General features: G+C 44.7%; 1 protein-coding gene across 3 annotated transcripts in view; it reads right to left on the reverse strand.

The window, feature by feature from the left end:
- Nucleotides 1-2,976: 2,976 nt before the first annotated feature.
- The window catches only part of SRGAP1 (SLIT-ROBO Rho GTPase activating protein 1), a 640,444-nt gene continuing 621,896 nt past the window's right edge, over nt 2,977-21,524 (reverse strand). For 2 of the 3 annotated variants that reach the window (XM_069629793.1, XM_069629794.1), the window contains 3 exons: nt 20,688-20,822; nt 16,372-16,717; nt 2,977-8,971 (listed from right to left, as the gene is read on the reverse strand). In XM_069629793.1, coding sequence (XP_069485894.1) covers nt 8,588-8,971; nt 16,372-16,717; nt 20,688-20,822 — 865 coding nt within the window. In that variant the 3' untranslated portion in view covers nt 2,977-8,587. The remainder of the gene's footprint in view (nt 8,972-16,371; nt 16,718-20,687; nt 20,823-21,524) is intronic. The other variant, XR_011281914.1, reaches the window with a different exon arrangement.

The following is a 21,524-nucleotide window of genomic DNA, read 5'->3' on the forward strand; positions in this document are numbered from 1 at the left end:
TAATATAAGCGCTCTGGCCAGGGGGATGCAACTAGCTGTCGACAGGAAGGGTCTACAAGCATGAATAACTTTGCAGGTATAGGCGGTGGCCGAGGCTGTAGCATTGACTTGTTTTGTCAGAGTCAGTAAGGAGTCAAGGTAGATTCCAAGTGTGTTCACTTCCTTCGAGACATTTATGTTAGTGCCATCTATGTTGAATGATTTGAACTTCCTGCCACGTTTATTTAGTCTAGTCTGAGATCCAATGAAGAGAATCTCCGTCTTATCATCATTAAGACTGAGGCTGTGTGTCGCCACCCATGCTTGAATGATTAAGTCGATATTGTTGAGCAGTTTGGTGGCAGTGTCATAGTCACCAGTGATAGGGATCAGGATTTGGGTGTCATCTGCATAATTAGTGTAGGTGACACCCAAATGGTCATGGTTGTCAAGAAGGGGCTTAGTAAAAATATTATATAGCGTTCGGGATACGCAAGAGCCCTGAGGTACTCCGCATATGACCAGTACAGGTTCGGCTGACGGAGATGGAGCGAACGGTTAATAGTTAAAGTTTCTAATATAAAAGGGTCAAATACAATACGTTCGAATCAAAAGGATCGAGAAAAAAAATAACCAAATGCACTTTTTTGTTTTTTTGTTGGGGGAGTCCCCCTCCAAACCCCCGTTCTTTGAGGGAAAATCACAAATTTTTCCTATACCAAACGCACACAAAAAAATACATTGAAAAAAAGCAGTCATTTTTTTTCAATCCCTTTGATTCAAACGTATTGTATTCAACCCTTTTGTATTCGAAATGATGACTGGACACCAGAGTGAAGACCCTCATGGTTCTGTTGCCCAGGAAGGATTGTATCCAGGCGGTGGCTTTGGCTGAGAAATGGGCTGCCGATGATAGGTGATTCCACAAGACTTTATGGTTGACTAAATCAAAGGCAGCCGATAGGGCTAGGAGCAGGAAAGGCCTAAATTGCCTTCATCTTTGATGTCGTCCATCTGTGTTTTTAGGTCCATCATGGCTGTTTTGGTACTGTGTCTTGGTCTGAAGCCTGATTGTCGCAGGTCCAGGAGGTTATTGGTTTCAAGGTGTTCCTGTATCTGTAAACATGCTTCCCTGTCTTAGGATCGTCAGTAGGAACGGTCCTGTGGTTATAGGTCTATAAATAGTGGGAATGTTGGGATCAAGACTAGGTTTTTTCAGAAGTGGGAGGACCCACGCATCTTTCAAATTGGTTGGGACCATGCAGGTTTCAAAGGAGGCGTTCATTAAGGTTGTGCTGAAAGGGCGAGATCTCTCTCTGCCTCTTTGATAATATTTGCAGGACAGATGTCGCCCTGATATCTGGATGGTTTGAGGCTGGTTATCACGGCCTCTACATCATTGTTTGTGAGAGGGGAGGAATTGAATGGGTTGCAAGGATTAGAGGGAGTAGACTAGGACTTGAATAGCTGTGAGTCAAAGGTGAGACTGAGTTTTTTTGATTCAATATTTTATTGAGCAGTGCTTTTTGTATCTTCGTGCACCAGGTTACGCCTTTGGTGCATGTTTCTGGTGGTGGTATATGGGATTCAAGTTCTCTAAGATCGTTGAATAGTTCTTTAGTCCCAGATTTCGCTTTGTTGATTCTGTCATTGTAGGTGTTGGTCTTGGTCTGGTGAATAGCGGTTTTGTAGCTGTTAGAGGCTTTCTGATATGTTTCTTTGTTAGGTACTGATGGGTGATTTTACCATAGGGTTTTGGCACTTCTTTTATTGTTGCGAAGGGTTTTGAGGTTGGGAGTGAACTATGAGTTAAGGTGAGCACGTGGCTTAGCTTTGCGCATTTTCAGTGGCACAATTGTGTCCTTGGCTTGGTGTAGAGTTTGGTTTTAAAACTCAGCTAGAGTTGAGGGGTCTGTATTGAGGATAGGGTGGTTGATGGTGGGTTGTAGTAAGGGTAGTAATCTCTCTATTGTAATATTACGGTTATTTCTGGTGAGTGCCGGAGGTGCAGCTGAATCGCAATGATTCGGTTAGTGCTGTCATGAGATGATGTGGTGGTCAGACCATGCGCAAGGTACATGTTAGTGGTGCAATTCAGGTGTGCAATCCAGTCTAGGGTTCTCCCTTTAATGTGGGTAGGCGTGGTGATACAATGTGGGAAACCTGTTTTGGAAATAGCGTTGGCTAGGTCTAAGGCAATGTCATCGTTTATGTCATGGAGGCCTAAATTAAGGTCTCCAAGCAGCATGATTTGGGATCCTGGTTTGGTATTTGTGGTGAGGAGTTGAGTAATATCTTCCTCAAAGGTGGAGAGTGGGCCTGGGGGTCTATACATGAGGTGCACCGTTATTGTTTGTGAAGCAGTAAGTGGTCATTTAAAGGACAGGAGTTCTCCTGAAGGGAATTGTTGATTGGGTAAGGTCCTTAGGCCACGTTGAGTCTTGGCAATCACAGCAACACCGCCTCCTCTGGTGGATTCTCTATCCAGTCTGAGGATGGTGTAATTCTCTGGTATAGCTAGTGAGAGTGCTGATCTTGCGGCGGCATGGAGCCAGCATTGGAGTGGTGTGAGTGGGTCAGTGTTACTTGCTAGTGTTCTTGAAGGGGCATTGTGTTTGGTTGCCTCTAACTGTAAGGAAGGCAGGGATTTGGTTGGTGATATAGTATTGGATGGAGCTAGTGCCGTCAATCGAATGCTAATTATTTTCTCTGGGGAAAACAGACACTAATTTTTCTGACCTTCAACAAACCAGCGTAATCTGCGGTTGCTCCCCACCAGCCCCTCTTCCATGAACCACACATCATATGGCTTTGAGGTAGAGCAATTCCCAGAAGCCTTTGTATTTGACGGGGCGGCCATTTTCTGCCACCAGCTGATCACAGGCTTGCTCTAATGCCAGAACTCCTGCCCCTTGCAGCCGCCACACGACATTGAAACATGCCCACAAGGAGAGATCGGCAATCGGCCGGCGACGCGGCATTAAAACCAGCAAAGAGTAGACGGAACTATCTCGTTTATTATAAAGATACACTATGAGGAACCAACCTGCATGTATACGGACGCCTGCAATGGTACATGACAAAATGTACAGTACTATACATAAAAAGTGCATTGTCACAACAGATTAACAGTACATTTTTTTTCCAAGAACGGCAATAATTTAATTTCTTTTTGTATTACTATTTTTGTTCTTTGAGAGTGGGGATGGGAGGTGCGCGTGGGGTGATGAAATCGAGTTACAACAGTACAAGGTAGTAAGGAGGCAGGTCCTGTAATGGTGTAAAGGCACTTTTCACGTGTACATTCTACAGATGTAGGTAACCGTCAAGGAGCGGGAAACTACCAGTTCTGCAATGTATCCATTGGATAGTGAAGGACAATACTAATTTCAGTAGGCCTGACCCCAAAACATGTCTTCAGTGTTTCTATGGCCTCCCTGTGGCATGTCCAGTTAATGTACTTTAAAAGGCCTGGAACCCTCCACCTACACATTGTGTGAATGCACCATTAGACACCCACTAAATGCAACGTTTCTAATATTTGTGTTGCTTTTACTAAACATGATCTAGTATATAAGCAGTCCAGTACAGTTTATTTAAATATTTTTTTGAAAACCAACCTAAACAATCCGTGGATATCGTCATATCAACTGTAGCACGCAGGCGATCTTAAAATATGAAGTACTAGGCCAGAACGGCATACAAATCAAAGCGTAAAAAATAAAAATAAAAATCCAGTTTGCTCCAAGGATCTCCCGCAAGTCAGGAGCTTAAGTTCAAGTCTATGACAGGTGCGACAGTGGGTTTTCAAATCCAGGCTCGAATTAGTGGTATCGGCTCAGTTTCAAGTCAGTTTCATGAATTTGATCCCAGGGTGGGCGACGGAAAGGTGGCTGAAAGGTGGCTCCCGAAAATAATGAGGGGGACCAAACTTTACAGAATAGGACAGAACCCGGGTCGATCGGTGGTGGCTCAGTTTAATGTCATCGGATTTGGGTATTCCCAAGCACATCAAAGTCTTTTAGATTTAAGATAGAACTACTGCAGTGAATAATTCAAGGGGCAAGCATATTTTTCTTTGTAGGAAGGCCTGGCAGTGGCAGTTGTCCGGTTTCCCCGAACTCCCAGCTGCTGGTCATACGCCGTTGACATGGTATACAGTGTTGGGTGGTATGCGCAGGCCTTGAAATATTAACCCGCAGCTGCCATCAGGAAATGGTCTGTGTACTCCAATGGCAAAGTCAAGCCTTTCCCACAAGACACCGGCTTTTTCCACTCAGAGACTTTTGGTTGTTTCTTGACAATCAACGGTATGCATTGTAAATCAGTTTCCCAATAATTGAAGCAAATATGTTAAGACTGATCCTCCCACCCCACCCCTTACCTGTTCAAGGTGGCACCATTGAAACAGTTGCATTAAACTCAAACAGCTACACATGGACAAGAATATTATTTACATTTACCATAGGCTAGAGTCCCAGAGGTTGGCAACCTTTGGCTCTCCAGATCTTTTGGACTACATCTCCCATCAGCCCCCAACTAGCATAGTCAATGGTGACAGATCATGGAAGTTCTAGTCCAAAACATCTGCAGAGCCACAGGTTGCAGACCCCTGGGCTAGATGGACAAAAGGCAACGCGCAAGGCTATTGCTTCGGGTCAACCTGTGAAAAGAGCTGTGACTTTAATGAACAAGTGAAACAGACTTTTGCTCAAAACGAAGGGCAAACAAGCTAATACAGTCTTATTTTTCAGTTTGCTTTGCAAGAGCAAAACACATTTTGTACATATATATATATTTCTCTGTAGGTTGTCCAAACATCAACTAGAAGGCTTAGCAGCATAACCCGTATGTACACACGTCTCGTTCTCGCCCACGAGAACATCTATATTTCATCTCAAACAGTTTGAGCGAATTAAGTGGTGCTTTAATCCAGGTTAAACACGGAACCAACATTTCTCTTTAGTAATTATGGAAACAAACAATAATAAAGTAACCATGAACAAAAAAGGCAACTTTTTTTCCAGTGAACCCCCAATATGGTGATGCAGATTTCTCTTCCGATGAGGTAAGGCGTTGGCTATATCAGATACTCTGTTCACCATCAGGTGCGTAGTGTACTTGTGAACTATAGGTCTTCAGCTAATATTACAGGTTGTGTACCTGCCCGTCGTTTAGCGGATAAAGCCAAAAGGTAGTGACATCCAAACTGCGGTCTGTACGCAACAAGCAATATAAGCCACACATGTTCTAGAACACAATCAAAACTTGAATTGGAGGGGGAGGGGCGCAACCCCCATTTCCTACCCAACACGTGTGACGCCGGAGGCAACGCCAGCCCTTGCATCAAACCTGAATGCCGGTTGATTGCATGCAGTGATTTGGCCGCCCACAGGGGGCCAAGAGGGAGAGCCAATAATAGCCGAGTGAAACCTCTGTGGAGAGTGTCAGTAAGATCTAAGAGAAAACCTCTGTGAAGACGGTCAATAAGATCCATTAGAAAACCTCTGTGGAGAGGGTAAGTAAGATCTAAGAGAAAACCTCTGTGGAGAGGGTCAGTAAGATCTAAGAGAACACCTCTGTGGAGAGGGTCAACAAGATCTAAAAGAAAACCTCTGTGGAGAGGGTTAGTAAGATCTAAGAGAAAATGTCTGTGGAGACAGTCAATAAGATCTAAGAGAAAACCTCTGTGGAGAGGGTCAATTAGTTCTAAGAGAAAACCTCTGTGGAGAGGGTCAGTAAGATCTAAGAGAACACCTCTGTGGAGAGGGTCAACAAGATCTAAGAGAAAACCTGTGTGGAGAGGGTTAGTAAGATCTAAGAGAAAATGTCTGTGGAGATGGTCAATAAGATCCACGAGAAAACCTCTGTGGAGACAGTCAATAAGATCTAAGAGAAAACCTCTGTGGAGAGGGTCAATTAGATCCAAGAGAAAACCCCTGTGGAGAGGGTCAGTAAGATCTAAGAGAACACCTCTGTGGAGAGGGTCAACAAGATCTAGGAGAAAACCTCTGTGGAGAGGGTTAGTAAGATCTAAGAGAAAATGTCTGTGGAGACAGTCAATAAGATCTAAGAGAAAACCTCTGTGGAGAGGGTCAATTAGATCTAAGAGAAAACCTCTGTGGAGAGGGTAAGTACGATCTAAGAGAAAATGTCTGTGGAGACAGTCAATAAGATCTAAGAGAAAACCTCTGTGGAGAGGGTCAATTAGATCTAAGAGAAAACCTCTGTGGAGAGGGTCAGTAAGATCCAAGAGAAAACCTCTGTGGAGAGGGTTAGTAAGATCTGAGAGAAAACCTCTGTGGGGAGGGTCAATTAGATCTAAGAGAAAACCTCTGTGGAGAGGGTCAACAAGATCTAAGAGAAAACCTCTGTGGAGAGGGTTAGTAAGATCTAAGAGAAAATGTCTGTGGAGATGGTCAATAAGATCCACGAGAAAACCTCTGTGGAGACAGTCAATAAGATCTAAGAGAAAACCTCTGGAGAGGGTCAATTAGATCCAAGAGAAAACCCCTCTGGAGAGGTTCAGTAAGATCTAAGAAAACACCTCCGTGGAGAGGGTCAACAAGATCTAAGAGAAAACCTCTGTGGAGAGGGTTAGCAAGATCTAAGAGAAAATGTCTGTGGAGACAGTCAATAAGATCTAAGAGAAAACCTCCGTGGAGAGGGTCAACAAGATCTAAGAGAAAAAATCTGTGGAGAGGGTTAGTGAGATCTAAGAGAAAATGTCTGTGGAGACAGTCAATAAGATCTAAGAGAAAACCTCTGTGGAGAGGGTCAATTAGATCTAAGAGAAAACATCTGTGGAGAGGGTCAGTAAGATCCAAGAGAAAACCTCTGTGGAGAGGGTTAGTAAGATCTAAGAGAAAACCTCTGTGGAGAGGGTCAATTAGATATAAGAGAAAACCGCTGTGGAGAGGGTCAGTAAGATCCAAGAGAAAACCTCTGTGGAGAGGGTTAGTAAGATCTAAGAGAAAACCTCTGTGGAGAGGGTCAATTAGATCTAAGAGAAAACCTCTGTGGAGAGGGTTAGTAAGATCTAAGAGAAAATGTCTGTGGAGATGGTCAATAAGATCTAAGAGAAAACCTCTGTGGAGAGGGTCAATACGATTTAAGAGAAAACCTGGAAGGTGATAGGGAAGGCAAGTGAGTGACGCAATCCTAGGGGAGTGAGTGGAGAGCCATGGTTAGGCTAGGCTAGACAACTTAATCGGCCAAGCCAGGGTTTCCCTTCCATTACATTTCTTCATTCTAAGTAGAACCCCGTCTGGAATAGGGACTGGGATCCATGAGATGTTATGATAGATGGGAACTTCTATTGTGTGGCTTATCGATGCTTCTTTTTCAAGATGTTACATGATATTCAAAATATTCATTTAACTCTTCAAGGTATTTGCATCCGACCTCATGATGACCCCCTAGTTTTGCCTCATAACAACTCCGAACACTCAGGAATACATCGATTACTTGGACCTAGTGGACATGCGTATGTACAATATGATCCTTATTTCAATGATAAGCAAGGGGCTCACCAGTGCCATGGATAAGATTAAGTTATTGACCCCCTTGTACTTACACAGCAGCCAAATAAATTCTCCTGTCGATGCCCTCATCTCTATTTTAAGTCATGTTGTTGCAAACCGGGAAAAACGTAGTGGTCAGAGTTGCTACGACGCTTTGTTGCGATAACATTTTTGGGATACATTTAGTATCAATATTATGGCGACCACATCAGAGAAAGGGAGAGACGGGCCCAGAAGAGATGAAGAGCCTATGAAGGAGAAACAGGAGAAAATGACGAAAGGTGGAAGGAGAGAAGACCCTGCAGTGACAACAAAACAGAACATTAAAGATTCTTATCATCCTATTAACGGCAATCTCTTCTCCGGGTTAGTGCCAAGTTCCGATAGAGTTCCAAGTGTTGGTCCGAATCCATTTGGAGTTCAATATTGCTGGGATAGTCGGGAAGGTCTTGAGCCATTATCACGCCCTCGCTGTAACACAGGGTCTCTATGGATCCCAACAGGTGAGTAGAGACGGACACTTGACAACCGGAGACAACCATTTGCCACACAGCTCTCCTTTCTTCCCCAACACCTGCTAATTAGGTGCAAGGAATGTTTAGCAATGTTCAGCTCAAGCCTCATGCCAAGCGGAACAGAAAATGTACGAAGACCTATGGCCACAGATTCCGTACTCTCTATGAGTTGTAAACTAAGAAATGACTAACATTTTCTTCACCACTCCGCTGCACAGAATTCTATATTGGGCCATCCGTATCCGGTCTGTGACATATCTTACAGTGTGGGAAGCCATTTGTCAACTGCGTTGTCTGCAATGCAAATGGTGCAGCATTAACGTCTTCAAGTATAGCAATGGGTTTCTATTGTTTTTGATAACACAGACCAATGAAACGTTCTTCTGAAAAACCTCTGAAATGCCCTGGTAACTAATTCCCAACATTACATCCATCACACAGTAAAGCAAAACAACTCCAGTTACAAACACACGCTACTCATATCACATGACCCACTATTCTGCAACCGTGCTGCTCCGTTCCTAGTGATCCCAAGTACCCCCCTCAGGGGTGATCATGGGGGCGTGTCTCTCACATTGTGCATGATTTGTCTGTGGGACCCTGTGAAGGAGAGGACGGTCCAATGCCCGGGTTTGTTTTTGGAAGAACGATGGGTTTCGGCCGCAAGGCAGGTGGCTTCAGCTGGACACCCATCCGGGGCGCCACCATGGGCTTGAAGGTGCTCATTGTGTCGCTGGAAGAGGTGCTGGTGCTCCGCCGGATTGGCGGTTCGTTACTCCTCAGCGTGGCATGGTCGTGCATGGGGCTTAGCGACTCTGTGGAGGTTGCGGGTGTTGGCGAGTTCTTCATTTGCTCCAAGGTATCTAGCACCACATCGGGCGCATGCTTAGCCGAGCTCTGGCGTTCCAGCTCCCGCAGTTCATTCAACGCAGTGTTCATTGTGTCTTCAATGTCCTGTGGGGGGCAGAAGTGTGAGAATTCCTGTCAGTAAATACTGAACAGTAACAACAGCTTCAACAAATAATGAGAACGATTTCACTGGTGAATTGGTGGCTCATGTGATTCCTGGGTCATTTTTATTTTCCACACGAATAGGGATTATTTTCCTATTTTTAGTTTTGGGTATTAGGTGGCACTTGAGCGCTGCTTATAAGCCCAAACTATTGCATTGGAGTACAGAAAGGAGGGTGATGGGATGTGAGTGGAGAAGCAAAGCTTGTGGGTGTTTGGCAGAATTAATGGTTGTTCCCACGCCCTACATGCCCAACTCCACCCACAGCACACCTTCCTGTGATCTCGCTGTGCTATCGCTATCATGCAGTAATATCACAGTTTTTGGAGTGTATGGCCTGCCAGTGACACTTCTAAGCAGTCTTCTGAGATTTAAAGACTTAATTGCAGCTGTAAACAAGCTTCGAGGTAATACAAATGTTTTGACAAAATGTGCCTTCAGCCACTTGTTTTAAAAGCAACGTGTATGTGTCCTTGCATATGTTCCTAGCACTAAAGTACTGTTAAAAACAAGTATTGGCAACAGTATTGCCTTTTGTTTAGGCATGGGATAGGCAGTGCCAAACACTGTCATTAAATGCTCAAGTACTCGCACCCTTTTCCAGCCAGTGCCATCTTATAATAATAACATTGTATTCTTACATAGCGCTTCACAGCAGGATCCTCCAACCTCTAAATGCTGCAATAACCAGTGTTATTATAACCCAATTTTGAATGGTACTTGATTTATCAACCGTGAAAAGCTGAGTCAGAGACCAATGCTTTTACTCGTCTAGGTACCTACCCCTTTGTGCATACCTGCCTAACCTCCGGAATTTTTCCAGAGACTCCGGAATTTTAGGCATTTCTCCAGGTCTCCAGAAAAGACCCTGCAACCTCAGGAATTTTGTCGGTCTTGCCGGGTCCTTCATATTCTCCACCTGATTGGCTGCCGCCGGTAGCCAATCGGGTGGAGAAGTAGGCGGGACCCGGAAACGGCGCGAAATGTTCATGCCCACTTTGCCTCAATGTGACTGCCGTAATAATGCTGCTTACAATCCATGTCATTGGATTGAAAGCAGCATTATTTCGGCTGCGGCGCAGCCTTATTTGGCTTACCATACCATTGAATGAATGAATACTTTTCAGTGCTATAGTAAGCAAAATGAAGGCGGAGAAAATGTTTCTAATGACCGCTACAACAACCGAGTTTACCTTTTTGAAAGGTGGCCGGGGCGTGTGGGCGGAGCCATGTGAAAATGGGCGGAGTCTCGTGTGGCTGTGGGCGGGGCATAAATCACAGGAATTTTTATTTTCAAATGTTGGCAGGTATGCCTTTGTGGCCGGGTAGTACCAAATATGCTAGTACCTGGCAAATGTCTATCCCATTCAGACTCAAAAGCCAAAACCTGTGGCTTTGCAAATACTTGTTCTCTTGTTTCTTAACATTGAAAATGGTTGACATTATTTATCTGGACCCATGTAGCACCCAGGCAGAAACTGCAGCTACCACAAGGTCTATTCCAGAAGCCAATCCTATGATGCTGCTGGTTCGTTGACTAAGACTAAAGTATATTATTTGTTTATTTTTAAAGATAGAACGAAAGGTCAAAGTGTCAGTGCGGCTTGGGAGCCGTATGCAAGGGGAGGGGAAAAAGCAGGACCAAAGACAGTTAAAGCCACACATTTGCACTCTCTAAGGAGCTTCAGAGGGGCGGCCATCTTGATTCGAGCTCATTCAGCGGGTTCTACGACACAATACTGCGCCCTGACATCCCAGCACTTCAGCGTGCTCGCCAAGACTTACTCTGGCCTACTGTACAAAATGCACAGCGTCATGGGGCCCCCTCCTGGAAGCAAGACATTTTATTTTTGAAGTCGGTAAGTGGAAACCTCCGCCTGCTCCATTTCAAGCTGTTGTCAATCTGTGTCCTCATGCGGAAAATATTGAACGGTTCTCATTACAGCAAGGCCTGCGCCCCAGGAGCAACTGTCTCACTTCTGATGACATCATTGCCGGAGTCAGAGGCAGCTCAGTTACCAGGAGACAAGCTGCAGTGTCATAACCCTGTGACTCATATGTCCCGGGGAAGGGGGCGGGTAGTGCAGGGGGTGGTTAGAAGTTAGACTACGTTAGTGTTATTTATAACGGGCACTACTGCCACTTGCACGGTCGCCAGCTGCTCCGTCAGATCTGAAAGGGGGTGGGCTAGGGGAGAGAATGACAGTGCGGGATAGCTTTGCTCCTGTGTGCAGGTCTGTTTCCAAGTGGTCTGTGTAGAGTGCATAAGCATTTGTGAAGTGAAAGATTTATTTTAGCTATAAAGACTATATTTGGCAAATTAACACAGGGAAAAGCAATCAGGGACATAATTTAGGGGTTGCAACTGCGGCCCCTGAGCTCTCCCTTGCTGCCCCTAAAAAACAAAGTTAAAAAAAATAAAAAAAAATTTGGAATGCCAATTGCTGGGCTGTGGCTAGCACCATGTTGCTCTGCTTCTGAGTGTCTGGCTTTCTTGTTCAGGCCTCTTTTTAAAAAAAAAAAAAAAAGAACAGGGCTCCCACAAGTCTAACACTTTCAGCAGTGACCCTATACAAGAAAGAACAGGAATACCAAATAATGTGTCTTTCTGAAATTCTATACAATAATTGCTAGACTCATTAAAGGTTTATTTCAGGCACACTTCAGGGTGTGAGTCACTGATTTAGTCTGTTCTTAAACACCTCAACTCAGCCTTTCATCCTTCCGAGGATGATAAATGAGTACCAACACAGGTTGGGTGATATTGTATGTATATTGTATGTATATTGTTAAAGCTGAATTTAGAAGTGTCCCCAATAGCCTCTGTGAAAGTAGAATTTAGAAGTGTCCCCAATAGCCTCTTTGTTAAAGTTGAAGTTAGAAGTGTGCCCAATAGCCTTTGTGAAAAGTTGAATTTAGAAGTGTGCCCAATAGCGTCTGTGAAAAGTAGAATTTAGAAGTGCGCCCAATAGCCTCTCTGAGAAAGTTGAATTTAGAAGTGTGCCCAATACCCCCTGTGAAAGTAGAATTTAGAAGTGTGCCCAATAGCCTCTGTGAAAGTTGAATTTGAAGTGTGCCCAATAGCCTCTGTGAAAGTTGAATTTAGAAGTGTCCTCAATAGCCGCTGTGAAAAGTCGATTTTAGAAGTGTCCCCAATAGCTTCTCTGTGAAAGTAGAATTTAGAAATGTGCCCAATAGCCTCTGTGGAAAGTTGAACCTAGAAGTGTCCCCAATAGCCTTTTGTGAAAACTGACTATAGAAGTGTGCCCAATAGCCTCATAGTGAAAGTTGAATTTAGAAGTGTTCCCAATAGCCTCCTTAGAACATTTTAGAAAACACTTGAATGACCATATAACCCACCATATGCTTACTCTCTCCTTTACACCACCACTCAACTAGAACACAGAGATACTATGACACCATTCGGTATAACTGTTCTCATACCAACATTCCGTCTCATACTCCACATCACTCTATGTAAACACTGCTGGTTACACACCCCCAGCCAGGCGTTCTCCTCAGGCCTAACGCAGCCACATCCGGTCTGGATTAATCCTGCCAGAACTAACACATACCCCTGACCCCTCAACCACCACACCTACCGCTAAGAAGCAGCTATTACACGAATACCGCACAAGCTGCACACATACATGGTGCCCACACGCACCTTTGACTCTCTACTCCCTCTACTGATCTGAACTTCGGTTCCCCAAGGGCGTTCAACCTACCAGCGCCTTCAGACCATACCAATGGTATATAAGGCGCTATATAAATGCAAAATAACAATAACAATAACAACAATATAAAGTGCTTAAGCGTAAGTGCTATAGAATAACACATCATTATCATTTGGCCATGGACGTCTGCTTGCATTCACAGTAATTTGGTAATATGGGCCTATACACACTGATCTTAACGATACATATTGTGATCCATTCTTGTATGAAATGTACATCTCATTATAGTGATATCGTAACCACATTTTTCGTAGTGTACTTAGGAACAATGCTATTTGATGCCACTTCCTGTTTTGTCAAGGGGTGAAAGGTCGTGTTCCATCGCTCCCCAGAATATCACTTTGGGGTCCCCAGAATATCACTTTGGGGTGGGGTCAAATGACATCATTTCCTGTGATGTCATCAGAGGTCAAGGGTCGTGTGATGTCACTTCTGCTACCCCAGGCATTTTGGTGAAATGACGTCCCTAAACACAAGATGAATTTTTCCTTGAATAAGAAAATCGCAAGCTCAAGGGTGGACTAAAATGATTCCCTTTCCCACAAGCACTAATAGGCCTGGTGCAGGCTCAGCCACTTATAAGGCAAGCAGGGAGATGCACAATGCCTGTTTTCCATAGACCATGCACTTTGGGAGACATCATCTCGCTTAGAGGCAACTTCATCCTTTGTTGAAAGTGGTTTTCTGGGGTGCACCAGTTTGCAGGCAATGACAACCTCATAGGCCCCTAGCCCGCCTCTTTGGTGTGAAGGTTGACCGAGTCCCTGAGGTCTGTACTGAAACTATTCACTGAGGTAACTCCTGAACTCGTGTTATGCTCCCATGCAGCAACGGTCTTCTTGTAATAGGGATCCATTAATTAATGTTTTAGAACGCGCTTAATACCGGAGATCCGTCTTTAAGCGCGGCACCAGGATTCAAACTTATGTTGCTCTGCGTTGTCTTGCTTCCAAGACAAACACATTGCCCCAGAGCTACTCTCCAAGGCATACAAGATGTTGGAAGGGAAGTAGCACAATTTGTTTACGAAAAGGCACAGTAATGTGCATAACTGCCCACCCAGGTGCCGTATGGGCAAAAAAGGGCACATATCAAGTGAGACTTATACCACTCCCGTTGCTTCTTGGGAAGCCAGCTAAGTCTGTCCTCTGTCCCACCAGATGGGAGATGCAAGTGGTTGGCCGTCCCCAGTGTCTTCTTACTCAGAAGAACTTACAGTGTGGTCTAAATGCTGCAAGGCCGTGAGCCCTGAGGGTCGCTGGAACCCGCAAGTAGCCCCTGGGCAGAGCTCCAACGGTCTGACAAGAGCAAGGCATGATATGGCATTTATAACGCGCCTATACACAAATGCTTGCATTCTCAACAGTGACACTCTTCCCCCTCCTAGACTAAAAGTGCTTGACAACGTAATTCGCTCCAATTGATGGAAGGCCATCTACGACCATAAACCTTTGTCATGTTCTGCTGGAACGGCAAAGTCAAAGGTCTTCCGTCCCTATACAACAGGGGTCTGTAACCTGCTGTTTTGCACTACGCCTCCCATGAGCACTCGACATTGAATATGCTGGCTGGGGCTGATGAGAGTTGTAGTTCATAGCATCTGGAGAACCAACGATTGTGGAACTTTGATGACATATTGGCATTGGCAAAGAAAGTTCGCAAGAAGTTTAGTTCTTCTATAAACACATGCATATGGTTATTGGCCCAGCCAAGATAATGATTTTGGAAACACTTCACCACTTTGGGTTTCTGTCTTCACTGTTCACGTCAAACACACAAAAAGCAAAAATATTCTGCACGGTTTACAATTAAGGTTCCTGGTTTTATGCTTTTTATTTTTCCAATATTTCCCTCATTTTTTAGTAATTTCATCTCTACTTATACACATTCCTATTTGCTCTTTAAACAAATAAGTTGTAACTAGTACTTTCCGAGTGGATTCAAATTAAAAGTGTAGTGCTTTGAAGTCTCTATTGGGAGGCCCAGAGTAAAGGGTTCTTGCACTTGAGGTCAGGTCCCATTTTCACCTTATAGACAAGCAACTACTCCTTATGCTGAAGTGATGGACATCTCTGTGGCTCTCTAAAAAGTTTCTAAAGGAAATGCATCGTCTTTTTTTGTGTAGCCTCTCCATTGTGTTACTTTGCCCAGTCAATGGACCTACGAGGCACAATTGACTGCCTGAAGAGCCAAGGAACACATCACTTTCTTATTGTCCAGATGGCAGCACTGAGGCACAAACTGGGCTTGATACCCGTTGGCTCTTTGGTCGAATGGACAAAGGTTACAAACATGTGCCAATACTGGCTCCCCATATGCATCTCTGTACATTACATTGGGTCAAGAACTCTCCAAAGCTATCTGTAACCCATTAGTGGCCTGGAACGAGCACCCCCAGACTTTCGGGGGGGGAGGGTGCGCGCTATATAAGAACCTCTTTAGTTAGTTAGTTAGTGGAAGGTAAACTGTGAGATGATACTAACAAGGATTGACTTCTGCTGTGCAACTTGTCAGTAACCCCACTAAGGTGAAATGTAAGCTATACACTAGTGAATGGCTGCTGAAGAACAGGTCGATTCTGATGAATTATCGATGTTTCAACGACCATTTCGAACACAATATAAAAAGCTCTAACACCTTATCTCTTTACCTGAGAAAGCACCCGTCCAGGGACTTCCGAATGAAGGCCATGAGAGTGAGATTTAATTTAAACCTGACAAAGGAGGTTCAACGTTCACGAGAAGGTCGGTCCCCCAGCTTGAGATGATGTCGTTATTGTAACCAAGTGCAGGAGATGCTAAAAGACTTATGTGTGGAACGCCCCAAGATTACCTAGCTCCGCTACGAGAAGTTGGGTAGACACGTCCGCAACCTCGGGGCTATAACAGCGGATCATTTATGGATCTGCCTCCTAAATTTGAATGAAAAAAGCCTTCAAATAGCAATCTTTGAATTTTTAGAAAAAAAATCTCGTCTTCTGAATATCAATTACTATGAAATGTTTATCTTGCAGCTAAATGTATTCAAAGGTGTTTTTTGTAAATGAAATAATGTTTAAATTATGTTCAAATTCTGATGTGTAAATTGATGTATATATGTTTTTGACTGTGTGAAAGGCTTTACATTTTAACCAAATGCAGAATAAAATAATTGAATTGAAGAAAAATAAAAAAAAACATTATTATTGTTCTGATTTTTACAAACAAAAACTGAAAGGAAACAGAGTGATTTCCATCTGTATTTGTATGTAAACATCAGTAAAAATGGAAAGCAGGGAACTCTATGTATAATGGAAGCACTCCCCGAGCTCTAAACTGGGGCCTATTGGGGCATTCTAGAAGGTCAACTTTCAGGGGTCCCATGCGTGGTTCAGCTCTTCGATAGTGGATTGGCCACAACCCCCTATTTTTTGGCAGATCACACGGGATAGAATGCTTTGGCCAATCAGAAGCCCAGGTATTCTGTACCATTCTTGCTATGAGTAGAATATTTCACTCACTAAGTAAATAGTATTTATCTCACTAGGAATAAGCATAAGAAACTTGCATACAACTGAACTGGCCTTAGATCTCTTTGTTTATTATAAGTGATGGGTTTATACCAACCTGAGCAATGGACTCTGCATCCAGCGGCTTATGGTCATTGAAGCTCGGGTATTGGCCAGAGGACGTAGACCTTCGGATCGGAGGGCTGTCCATCTTCTTCAGTGAATCGTGCCGGCTGATGTTGGTGAGGCTCCCGTGCCCAGGCCGCCGTCTCCGCTCGGGGCTGTCCACATTGAGATTGCGGTTCTGCAGGAGAGCTCGGGGGCTGCAATGACTGGCCATGTTTGGAGAGCCCATTTCCTTGGCCGTGTTGTTCATAGAATGCGGTGGGTGCACCGGACAATGTCCTTCGCTGATCCTGCCGGGGCGTCTGGCAGGTGGCGGCGGCTCGGCTCGTTTCCTCTGCCTGCAGAAACAGGGGACAGTAAGAACCTGGAAGCTCTTGAGGCATTTGAAAAAGCAAGAGAAAGGGCATAAATACAGTGATAAAATAACAGTCCCGAAAATGTGATGCGAACTGATGGCTGTGCAAGATACAAGTCAAGGGCATTGACCAATGTCACACCTAGATGACCCAATCTGGCTCTACGTATTAATGTAACAAACATGGAATCCCATTTCTAAATCATCTCTTACCTCTGTGTAACATGGGTTTCAGTCCTTCCTTTCTTTCCTGATCTTATTTCTTGATCTTGTTTTGCCTTCAATTATTCAATCTTCTATCCAGTAACCCTACAAATCGGTCATTAAATATTCAATGGGCATTCTGTCGCTCACCCTTCTTTGGGCGCCTCTCCGATTAGATGGGGTGGGGGGCGGAGTTCAGCAGCCTTTGCCTCTCCAGTTGTTTTGGGTTACAACTCTTAGCTCCATCAGCCCATGACAGCATAGTCAACAGTCAAACATCTGGAGAGTCGCAGGCTGCCGACCCCTGGGCTACTCGTCTTTGCATCACCATCAATCCACGATTTCCATTCCCCCAACCTTCCTCTGTACGATCCCACTAGTGTTGAGCACCTTGCCCTCATCCGCTTTCTTGCTCTTCTCACTGGGCCCGTTCTCACCTTTGTTGCGTTGATCTTTCCACCTTTGCTTGCTGGCCGGTCTTCCTCTAGACACACATTAGGCCTCACCCCTTTCTCTCCTTTGCCCCAAACATGCCTCGTGCCGAATTCTGCTCAACACCAACTATGCCTCCAAGTTCAGCCACTCGCAATCCTACTCCCACCCTCATCAGAGGCATAGACAGCGTAGGCATGAGCGGGCAAAGCCCACGCAAAAGCTGTAAATGCCCACCCAGCAGCACTGTGTGTTCACTTACAGATGTTAATGTCACTGCAGTGTGTGCAACTACATTAGATTCAGACCCAACTTGTTAGACAATCCTGGCTACGCCTCTGATCCTCATCTACAAGTGGACACTGGTCTTCTCTCATAGTTCTGACCCTTCCTCGTGCCACACCCTCCCACCCACCTACCTCTGTGGGCACCTTTCGCCCACAGCCTCACAGATAGATCTGAAAACACTTCTACTCACCCAGCCACTACAGCCCCTCTACATCCACTCAACTGGGCAGCCATCAAAATGGCAATCCACCAGTACCAAGTAGCCTCGAAGTCAAAGTCAAGAACCATGGATATCACCAACCAAGAAAACCCTACAGAGAAGAAACTTCACTCCTGATTAGCCTTTCCACCAAGAACGCTGGTGATATTTAGGCTACAGGTCTTTCGAGAGAAAATGGTATTTGAATGTACCAAAGTTTGAAAACATTTATCTCGAATCGTAAAATTGGAAATCAGGACTGCCACACACTTTGAATGACTGTAGCGGTACAATTGAAAATGTTGCTCAGTGCTTTTTGCTTTTTATTGGAAATTGAGCTTTCTTTGAATTCCTTTCAGTTCTGCTGACCACATTCCTCCAGCACTTCCTTTGCCCTTTTTCACTGAAATAAATATTCTCCAAACTGCGTGTCTGTTTCGGCACATTTTAATAGGATCCCACCCTTTCACCCTATAGCTACACCAGTGGCCTTATTCATTTAATTTCCCTAAAGTGCCCAGTGCCATTTTCTCCATTCATATTTTTTTTCTCCCATTTTAAGAGGGGAAATCTCGTTTCCATCCTGTCAAGCCATTCGCCGTTTCCCGTACTGGAGGTGTGTACCATTACAGTATTTTTAAAACATTCTATTGCATCTTCCAACTTTAACAGTTCAAATCTTACGTTTTTCTAATTTTAATTTTCAGAATTATTTTTTTTTAACTAACTTTCCAACTATGTTCCAGAGATCAATATATGGGTTGCCAGGATAATTAAATGTCTTCCACCGGCTTGGACGAGATTCCCGATTGGCGGACAGCTTCTAACCATTGAAAGACATTCCATTAATTATGAATGTGAATGGAATGGCGTTACGACACACCCTTTTAGATGGGGGTTTAATGATAATGCATCGAGCACAACCCCAAAATTCTAATTCCATAGGATTACATCGCTCCAAACTGCCAGCGAACCTTACTTGGAAGTAACAAGATTTTCGGAGAAGGTCAAATCCATGTCGGTCTTCGGTCTGGGGACGGTCAGTAATAAACCATCCGGGATGCACATTTTGCTGGATGCGTGGATCCCTTCCTGTCCTCCTTCACTGTCCAACTTGCCTTGCTGCTTCATCTGATCTGTGCAGCTGGTTTATCATTAGTACTCTTTCCTTTCACGCCTACTGAGATTCTGTCTACAATTAAATCGAACTAATCACCGGGCTGACACAATCAAGATCACAGTCAGCTTTTGGTAATTAGCAAAGTGTGGGGATATTCCCAAAATGGCCATCCAATCAGGGTGCTTCAAAAGTGGGGTCTGAAGCCTAAGGTGTTGCTTGAACGTTACTGGCCCCGCCCCAAACGGCAAACGCTGCAACTGGTTTGTTATTCGGGCAGCCACTGTTCCCACCATAGCCCTGCACCCTCAGACATTCAATTTATGGAATTGTTTTTTTATGACACGCCCAATACCATACCCGAGTTTGGTTTCTAAGCGCCAATCCGGGATTCAAACCTCTGTTGCTATGTGTGGTCTTGCTTCCAAGACCAGCGCGTTGCCCCTGTGCTATCCCGCAAACCTTTTGCTTAATGCTGCATTCCATGCAATAACAGTCCAACACCATGACCACCACTCACAAGGTTCTATTAAATAATTATAGTATATTGTTTGAACCACATTCCTGCTGCTGACCTACTGTCCAGCCAAGTTCACTCAACCAAAATGCACCCATTTACGATGCATGCCCCACGCTGCACGTCCTTCGGGTAATTATTCCTTTGTGTTGAAATGCTTGAGTTTCTGCGCTACCTGCTAATAGTGGTATCAACCTTACTGGAAGTCATTATCGCAATATGATACCTGCCATAACGTAGGTGCCGAACTGAATAACTAAGGGTGTTGAATGATGACACATTAAGGACTACCACCACAGTTAAGCTCAATAGTAAAGCAGTCTTGTGTGATCTTTAACCCCACATCACAATCTCCGCTGCCTTGAGGCGGTCACTGTATACCTTTCTATATTGGCCTAGCCACACGCCTTAGTGCATTTCCTTATAGTTCTCCCTCCCACTGAATAGATCTTGGGGGCTGTTCCACCAGCGGTTGCAAGTCCTCTGTAAGAAAACCTCTTCCCCTGATGCCTTCCAGCATAACATCACCTACGTCTCACACCTGACTGACAATCTCAGAACTCTGGACACTGAAAAAGGGTCACATTGAATACAGGTTTTCTCTTTGATTTGTGAAAATAACAGTCAGATCCCACATCGCCATTGCCAGTAAACGAATTGGCCAAAAACAATTTAATATCTGACTTAGGGTGTACCGTGAGCAAAGGCCACCTCCTAAAACATCAACACAATGGGACACAGTCGAGTCACATTGACAGTGTAAGTATTCTATCGATTGCCAGCAATACATGGGATTTAAAAGTAAAAAAGTGACACACCCAGGGGATAAAGGTATAGAGAAGGGGTACCAAAGGAGCTGGCATATGTAGGGGGGTCAGAGAAAGGGAGGGACTCCAAGGAGGAGAAATAGGGTTGAGTGATCAGCGTTTGGCCAGCTGTTCTTTGAAGAGTAGGGTCTTCAGGTCCTTCCTGAGGTGTAGGGTGGAGATGGCCAGTCTTATTTGCGTTGGTAACTTGTTCCAGAGACAGGGTGCATAGCAGGAAAAGGTCCAATGGGTCGAGCACGAGAGGCACAGATCTGCAAGCCGCAGGGTTAAACCCCCTGACAGGAAGGCTCTACGTTTCATGCCCGGGATGCTAATACATTCAGTACTAAAAGACGATTGATTATCGGTGCGGGCCAGATGGTCTCTTACCGAGGGATGTAGGAATCCGAATGGCGATCAGTCGGAGAGTTCATGTCCTTGGATGAAGACTTATCTTCCACTATTGGCCCGCTGCTTGCTTCACTGTCAGCTTTTTGGCTTAGTGTATCGGAGAACGTATCATCCCTGTAAAGATAACATGGCTTGTAAAAGGTTCGAGTGGTATAAGGTGGCACACGGTTAAACTTTGGTAGACAACAGCACAAGGAGAGGCTAACAACCTCTCCCACACAATAAGCAGAATTAAGGGACGCACCCCGAAATGCAGAGTCTGTTCCCAAACCCTTCTCTCAACTTACCTTCTTGTATTCTGCTACCTATATGTATATATATACTCTTTATTAATGTAACATTACGCACCCAATGCATGGTGGGCCTGATCTGAGCGAGGGTCCATGCGAGGGATTAGAGCCATTACCTGCCAAACCTGCCCCTCTTCTGGGAATTTAATGCTAATAGGGGCTCCCTGCGGTTGCTGCTAATTGTGTTGTTCCTCAGGGAATTGGCCGTGTGATCAGAACGCAAACACGATTTCCTGTGAAAAAAAGGAAAAACCAAGATGGCCGCCACACAATGTAGAAAGGTGCATAAGCCCCTTTTCTATGTTGCTTGTCACCATAAGGTTGGTGAGAAGTGATGGTGAGGGATCAGAGTGGAATGGAGGAGGTAAGTAGGAGGGGGAGAGGGATTTGTGGTGGGTGGAGGCAGGGAGGGGGAAGGGATTGGCGGGGCTCCACAACCAAAAATAAATGGGGGCATGTTGGGAACGGCCAAGAGGTTGCCAAGGAACACAGTATTATTCCGTAGGTGCAAACCCACATTCCCGGC

The sequence above is a fragment of the Ambystoma mexicanum genome, chromosome 12 (assembly GCF_040938575.1).
Source record: "Ambystoma mexicanum isolate Mex_15411 chromosome 12, UKY_AmexF1_1, whole genome shotgun sequence".
NCBI classification, from domain to species: Eukaryota; Metazoa; Chordata; class Amphibia; order Caudata; family Ambystomatidae; genus Ambystoma; species Ambystoma mexicanum.